Source organism: Cyprinodon variegatus, unplaced genomic scaffold, assembly GCF_000732505.1.
Source record: "Cyprinodon variegatus isolate N-32 unplaced genomic scaffold, C_variegatus-1.0 Scaffold295, whole genome shotgun sequence".
In the NCBI taxonomy this organism is placed as follows: domain Eukaryota; kingdom Metazoa; phylum Chordata; class Actinopteri; order Cyprinodontiformes; family Cyprinodontidae; genus Cyprinodon; species Cyprinodon variegatus.
The window spans coordinates 641,830-649,961 of NW_015150748.1; the positions used below are offsets into that span (position 1 = coordinate 641,830).

At 37.0% G+C, this 8,132-nt stretch overlaps 1 protein-coding gene across 2 annotated transcripts; it reads left to right on the forward strand.

The window, feature by feature from the left end:
- The first annotated feature begins 1,510 nt into the window (after positions 1–1,510).
- Positions 1,511–6,589, forward strand: vgll3 (vestigial like family member 3). Of its 2 annotated transcripts, none has more exons than XM_015383820.1 (4): positions 1,511–1,961; positions 4,209–4,566; positions 4,650–5,201; positions 5,724–6,589. In XM_015383820.1, the coding sequence occupies exons 1-4, from the start codon at positions 1,689–1,691 to the stop codon at positions 5,762–5,764; spliced, it is 1,224 nt and encodes a 407-aa protein (XP_015239306.1). In that variant the 5' UTR covers positions 1,511–1,688; the 3' UTR covers positions 5,765–6,589. The 2 variants fall into 2 exon arrangements, with proteins under 2 accessions (XP_015239306.1, XP_015239305.1); XM_015383819.1 differs by having other exon boundaries at positions 1,512–1,961; positions 4,206–4,566; positions 5,724–6,588.
- The last annotated feature ends 1,543 nt before the right edge of the window (positions 6,590–8,132 follow it).

Below are 8,132 nucleotides of genomic sequence, written 5' to 3' on the forward strand. Positions count from 1 at the left end.
AAAAAGCGCTATATAAGTACAGGCCATTTACCATTTAATGCTTGTTTACAAGGCGAGGCTAAAGTACTGATTGGTTTAGAGCAGAAAAAAGATCAGCCCATATAAAGGGTTGATGCATAAGCACCATGATGATGATGTCTTTATGACACACAGCAAGAAATGGAAATCTAAATAAGTATTTTTTTTTTTAAAGTGCATTTTTCTTGAATTGAGGAGGTTAGTCAGACACTTGCCAATGGAACAAGCCAATTTTTTATTTAAAATAATAAAAACCAATTGGATTGTCTTATTTTAAGTGCATATTATTTAATTATCCTATTTTAAGAGCAAAAATACTCATTGTATTTGCAAATCATCTTATTAACCTACTCAAATTAAAGGTAAATACACTTCATTTAAGACATTTTCACTTCTTTCTAGATTTGCAGTGCTCTTTTCCCTTCCAATAAAATTTCCTATTAATATTTTTGGATACAGCACCGTACAATCAACAGGTTTCTTTAGCAATGAACTTTGGGTTTTTTTCCCCACCACGTGAAATGCTTAAGTGACTGCTCAAAAATGTCAGAAATGTATTACGGTACTGTACAATCATCTCACCTTCAGCAAACATCTTGTCTACCAAATACTCATTTATTGAAAGATTAATAAAATTGTGATACAAGGCTTACATTTATATTTTGATGGGAGATGTCAAACAACCAAATGTTGCTGAGACAAAATGTAAAAAACTCATTTAATTAGGAAAGGAATGAACAGATGGGTTTAAGTTGGACATTTTGATGTTTCCAATTTAAATCCAGTCACTGCCGTGTGTATGTGCTTTTAATTAATTGAATGTCATCCGATCTTTAATAATAATATTGTGACACTTAATTGTCTAAATGTGTTCAAACAGTTTCCACTGTAGGCTACAAAACACAGAGAAACAAATTGTTATGCGCTTCAGTTGGGTTAGAGGCCAATCCCAAGTTTTTCAGAGTTATACATAGTAGCTACGACATTAATAAATAACCACCAACAGTGGTTTATTGTACAATCTTGGAGCTTCTGAAAGAAAACTGCCCACTTTTAGAGAAATTTCCAATTACATAATGTTGAAGGCTTGAACAATTAACCTTTTTGTTGTTGGCGTATATTACCATTTACTCTGTTATCCAAAATTACAAAATGTTCCATGAGTGCCACTAAAAGCAAAGAGAAACTAAATCTTGTCTTTTCAGTATTTGTAGACTTAGAGAGATTTATTTGTCATTTTGTTTACACAAGTATAAAACAAAAATAATGTTGTATGTCAATAAATAGAGAAAAATAAACACGAATCAGTACTTTATTATCTGAATTGGCAAAAATAAATTGACTTCTTAGAAATATTCTTATTAAAGAGAAGCACCTGTTCAGTTTTCTGAAAAGAAACCAACGGTGTCCATATAACAGACAGGGCTTGTCTATCGTGGGCCCTTCCCGGTGGGCGTGCGTAATGGCCACAGCCCTCTCTAAATATAACTCCCCTTCAAAACAGAAGGAGAGAAAAAGACACAGCCGAATTCCTATTCGGTCAATAGCAATCTGGGAAGTTGTCAGGAAAGAATTTTTCCGGATATACTGTGAGTCTTATACCTCTTAGATTCATTTCATCGCCCCGGGTGGTGCTGGTGGAGCGCGCAGCAGGGAGGCGCATTGTTTCTATGCAAACTGGACGGCATGGCCATTGTATGCTGTGGGGCATATATGGAGCCGCTGCTGGCTTGGATGACACAGCCAGTCTGAAGTCTCAAGGAGAGTTGCTCTCGGCTTTTTTTTCTCTCTTTCATGCGACTTTCTCTCTTTTTTCGAAAGTGGTTTTCTTTTCCGCTATGAGTTGCCTTGATGTGATGTACCACCAAAGCTATGGAGCGCACTATCTCCCCGCAGCTGCGTACAAGGCGTCATACTATAACCACCATCAGCAGCAACAACAGGTGAGACGCTGATTGCACAACTTTTATTTTCCTGACAGCGGTTCGAAAAAAGTTTTCCCCCTATATTATTGATTATATATTTTTCAAAAATGTTGTTAATGATTATGTAATAACCGAATATTAAAATCAAGTGTAATAATTTTTTTAAACAACTAATGCAGACAGAAGCTTCATATCTGCCGCTTTTAATTTGACTTGTTCTGGATTAAATTCCAATCCAGGGTTCAGTATTCACCTCAGGTCAGGCGTAATGACACCGAGCGATTAATCCTGCGGTCAAACAGTGATGTAATGACAGCCAGTCACTCACACAGGAATGTGGACCACAGTGTGACAAATAGCTGGAATGTAGTTTGTGAAGTAATAAAAAAAAAGAAAAAAAGAAAAGCTATTTTCAGACTTTTATTTTGTTTTTATTTAACCTTTTATTAAACAACTAGTTTATTAGAAGGAGGGGGCACTAAAACCAAAGACCAGCTCAGGAGTTTCATTTTCATGTTTTACTGTGGTTGAACTCAAAAAGTAAACCTTATCCACTTTAAAAGTTATTTATCTGTTTATTTGAAAGAAAACACCTTTTTAACCTCTGCAGATTTTTAGTGTCCATGATTTTAGAATAGTTTAATTCTCCTAACTTTATGGCCTACAAATAAAAGTTCAATGGTATGTAACATAAAAAGGACAATGTATAAATAAATGGAGCTAATGATTTATAATCCTCCTTTAACTTATTTAATCAATGCAAACTTTATATAAAACTGCCTTCCAGTGGGAGGGAACAGCAGAAGTAACAGGTCGGTGCTATTTAAGTTATAAGCACAGGCTGGAAGTTGTAGCTGCACAGTATATTGTAAATATATATTGTCGTCATAGTATTAATTTGTCTAATATTGGACACAAAGTTTGTAATTTAAAGTTAAAATTCAGCCTCTCAGAAGAAGTGTCACTCCTGTAGATCACAGATAACTAAAAAATATATCACTGGAGATGCTGTTTGTTGTGTAGGAAACATTATAATAACAGATGAGACACAATGGTGTGACAAAAATGTAGATATTTTTTCATGTTAAAAATAATGATGGTTTATCTAGAAATGCTGTATATCACATAGATTCCTAACAGGCTCGGACTGAGAAAGATTTTCGGCTCTGACATTTTAACAACCAAAACCGCCCAACTAAGAACCCCCCAACCCCCGAAAAAAAAAAATAGAACACAGTCAAAGGCGTGCGTCTCAAATGTGAAACACAATATGAATACACATTGTGGATTAACCCATCTATCTTCAAGAATCACATGACAACCATCACCAAGACTTCTATAATGCGGTTTTACTGGCATTGGTTATTAACACGGATGAGACAGTGACTGCTGCTGCGTAACGTCCACGCTCATCATATCAGCAGGGTTGCCAGATGTCACTGACTCACGTTTTTCAGCCCAAAAAATTTTCATAAACCGCCTGGATATACGAAATCTTGCCCAATTTGAACCAAAGTCTGTTGATCTCTTAGACCAACAGAAAAAACATTTTTTAACCATAGACGGCCATTCTAAACTGCCAGATTGAGAAACATCCCAACCTGGCAACAATAAACGTAAGACAGAAAACTATAGCCTTTAGATGCAAAAACCCATCATGCACCGCAACATATTTTTGCAAAATATGATGATAAATTCATCAAATATGAGAAGAACTTTGTAATTTCTTTTAAAGAAAGCATTTTAGTTTTATTATAATTTAATTTGTTGTAAGGATTTTACAGTTTGAAGAAATAGAAAATTACACCATATGCCAACCGTCACAAGGATGTGCATAACAAGGAAGGGTTGTATATACTGCATCCATCTTATAGTTAACATTATATTACTTCTTGAGCTCCTTGAGTTATTTACTGTCACAGGTAGGTGCTTCAGCCGGAGAGTGTATGATTTAAGGAGGGCCGACTCTCGCACACTGAAATTAGGACCAGCCCACGATATCACAGACCAGTCCCAGCCAGATTCCTAATGAAAGATTGAATCCCTAATTGACTTATTGACATAGTGATTAATTGGTGGTGCTAATGATTACTGCTAATTTTCTTTAGAAGAGATTTGGGTTTGTTTGTCTGCTTATATCAGCTGCACAGACCACGTGAAATTGCAGCTGTTTGTAGTTTCAAATCTAAATGAGGGTCTGGAACTATTACTGTTACTAGCACATGTTTAATCATTTCTGCTATTTTCTGTTTTCTCCTCCAGAAAAAGCTGAATACATACAACAAGATGCAGGAGTGTTTGGAGCAGCAGCAGCCATCACAAGGAGGAGGAAGAGGGATAATGCAGAGAAATCAGGGTCTACAATTGGGTCCTGCAACAACAATTGCTGAAATAAGTCGTAGATCTCCAGCTGAATTGGACTTAAAGGACAGTACTCAACCAGCTGAGGCAGAGTACTTGAGCTCCCGTTGTGTACTGTTCACCTACTTTCAAGGGGACATTGGTGACGTGGTGGACGAGCATTTCTCCCGTGCTCTTAGCCAGGCCAGCTCCTTTAGTATTGAGAGCAAACCTATTAGAGGGACTCAGGCAACTGCTGCGGCCTCTAATAACCTATGGAAAGGTAAGAATATGAAACTTTTCACCCACCATAAAAGAAGAACATTATTGATTTGTTTTTAAACCGTTTTTCCTTCTTTGTTTCAGATGGAGGTTCCCATCCTGATGGTCAGGGCAGTTCGCCTTGGAGCAGCCCTTTCCCACCTCAAGCCAACTCCTGTCTCCCATCGGTTTCTGTCTCCGTTCACCCAGATTTCCCCGCCAGCCCTGTTTCCTTCAGTCATCCGGATGGAGCCTTGTGGGCCAGCCATGTCCTTTCTCAAGCAAGCATACCGTCTCCAGCTTCCCTTTCTGATAGCTGGACATACAGTCTGAGTCCCCAGAGCACAAGTGGCTACCCCAATGTTCATGATGTCTATCACTCACACCCACGGCCCCATCCCCACATCCATGCAAGGCATCATCACTCTATGCTTCATCCATACCCACCCCACAGCCCAGCTTTGGATCCCAGATTCAATGCATTGCTGCTGCCAGGTGTTAGGAGTCAAAGTCAGGCTGCTACAAGCACTGGTAGCTCCCCACACAGTGAAGGAGGTAAAACAGAAATGGATCTCAGCAGCAACAGCCCCGTCTCTGCAGCTTCTGTCACCTGGACCCCTCCAGCCCTCCATGGATCTTTGGAGGCATATGATTCAGGTAGCTTAAAGCAGTTACTTTTTAAGGAAGAATTAAAAAGATAGTTTGGCTTCATAACAGTTTTAAGTTTGGCCTTTCTTAGTGAGAGGGGACAGTGCCATTATTAATGAACATTAACATTGTGCTTCACAGTATACTTCCCACAGTTCTCTCAGCTGAAAAACACTTGTAATTTAACCTTTTTGGTAAGACTTGCTGACTTGTCAGTCCACTGCCCAGAGTGGAGTAGACCTTTGGATTTTGACTCAGACTGTGATTTTTACAGAAACATTGAAGATGGTACATTCCAGGCTCATACAATAGTTGTTCTCTAGGATGACTGACCAATGGATGATTTGCCCTGTTTTAATGTAGGAAACCAGTTATTGCTCAGCTGAGAGTCAGTAACAAGCTTAAAAAAGGGCTCTTTACAAACTTTAGAACTTTATACTTTACAAATCAAGATCTCTATCTCAGATTGACCCAATTCAGTCATGGTTTCAAACATCTTTCTAAATGATCATTTTCTCATTTTCTTCACAGCTATTGATCAGTCCAAGGTGAAGGCATCAATATGGTTCTAACATGTGGACAGAAGACGGACCATTTGCTCACACCAAAAAAGGACTAAAAATGTGGCTTTTTTAAAGTATGGCTGCATCACCAGCACTGTAATGTAAAGTGAAGATGAAGAATATGCAACAGCTTCAAATATGTAATTGTCCTCACAATCCAAATGGAGATGAACTCAGGCTTGGACTGGTCTGATTGTTTCTTTGGCGACCTGTCACGACCACTCAGACTATTGCAAAATACTACTAGCTTTAGGAAAAAAAACAAATCTTCTGTTGGTGCAAATGTCTTTTCTTTACATTTAATGTGAGACAGTGCAGTTCTGTTTAAAGAACTCGATTATGATCCATGTTATTTTTGTATTGTTAATGTTTGATTACTGTAAATTGCTTGCAGTGTGTGTATGTTTGTGTGTACTGTTTTCCCTTGCTTAAGTGTTATGTATTGAATGATGTATAGAGAATTGTTGCTTAAATGGCTTCTATGCTTATTTTCCTTCAGAAATGTGTAGTGTAAATACTGTTGCTTTGAATTACTAAATTAAATAAAAACAGAAAAAGGACACAAACTATTTCTTCCATTCCTTAAAGCTGAAAATTTTAAATCACAACCTGGATAGACTAGACCAAAACAAATCTGCTTAATGCTGCAAACTCCCTTGCAGGAGCAACAACAGTTTGCTACATTCCTAAGGCAGTTATTGTGCTGAAAACATCCACATGCATTTCCAGACTGGACACAGAAGAATGCATTTCCTGTCTGGGCAGGAAGTTTGTGACGCAGAAATAGATCACTTATGTGTTGAGACATGACCGCTAAACTAAGTTTTTACAGTTTGTTTTAGTTAAGAGTTTGCTTGATACTGTAAATTGAAATATCACCAAAACCAAAAGCACTGAATGTATTATCTTAATATGAAATAGGAAATAAGACATTCAAGTTTCAAAATGTGCTGCAATGTTGAAAATGTTCCATCAAAAACAATTTCTGAATAAAATCTTCTCAATCAAAAATTATCATCATCTTATATGTGAAATGTTATGTTAAGATCTTATGCAACCGTGCAAAGTCTAATATTAAAAAAGTTAATTTGAGCAGTTTAACTGATATTTTTTCTTAAAACCATGTGAACATATTTTGTTTTTTATATTTATTATTATGTTTGTATTTATTTAACAAGTGTAAAAATCGATAATATTCTTCTTGTCGTGTAAAACAGTTGATCTAAGTAGACGTTTTGATTGGGGCTTCCTCATCAGTGAATAGATTATCTTTAAGCTTCTCAAATCCAACCAATGCTGTTTATTCATGATAGCATGCATGCATACTTTCATTAAAACAAATCTTAGCCTTAATAAGATGGAAACCTCTAATGCTCCAAAGTCAAAACACCTCAAGGTAAATCAGTGTGAAGTTTCATGGTGTGACTGGAAAACATCTACTGTGTGTGTTTTCCTTCTCCATGAGTGGCCTGACCAGGTGGTATGACCAGCAGAACCAACCCACTAACATTCCTGCCTCATTCAGCTCCCACGTATCTCACTCTCCATTTCCACTAAACAGTGGGACTTTAAATCTGGAGCACAGCAGCTGCATGTCCAGATGGAGAATCAACAAATCCTCATGCTGTGAAGGAAAAGTCACTCAAAACCCATATATACATATAATTAGATTTTAACTTTATTTTGGTTACCTAATTTTCTTTGATTCTTAATATGATGTAAAAACAATTAGCGTTTACAGAACTTGTTCTAACTCTCTCAAATCACAAAATATGAGATTGACAAAGACATATTTTAGGGACAGTTAAAAATTTGGAAAATAATTCCTTTTTTAAAACTGTTTCTATATGCTTCATAATGACATGCTTGTTAAAGTGACAAATAAAACCATGACTCAATTTGCACTGGTGAATAATTTAAAAGTAAGTAAAGTATACATCTAATAAAGACTTTACAGCATTGTTCAACACTAGTGAGTAGTTGTGTAAATTATATGGAAAGCACGTGGAGGTAGTTTTGTTCAATCAGAGGTTTGAAACTCTCAACAGGATGGATCCAGTAGATACACCAGCAGATGACTTGTTTGGGACGGTTACCATCCTAACTTTTCTATTCCAATGATTTTCAGTCAGTCGTCATTAATGGAACCAGCCCTATTTACAGCTATCCTCTGTTAGGCTGTTAAACCTCTTAAAAGTCTTCAAGATTCTAAAAGACAGAAGGTTTAACCTGCAGAATTTCTCCTGTAATTAACCAAAAGTTCCAACAAGTGCTGACTGAAGACAACCGAAATTGGAAAGGTTGAAGTTGTTGGTACTGAAAGGAGAGCAGCTAAAAATGTTGCAACAACCCAGATGTCTTCAAGGCCACATTTCCT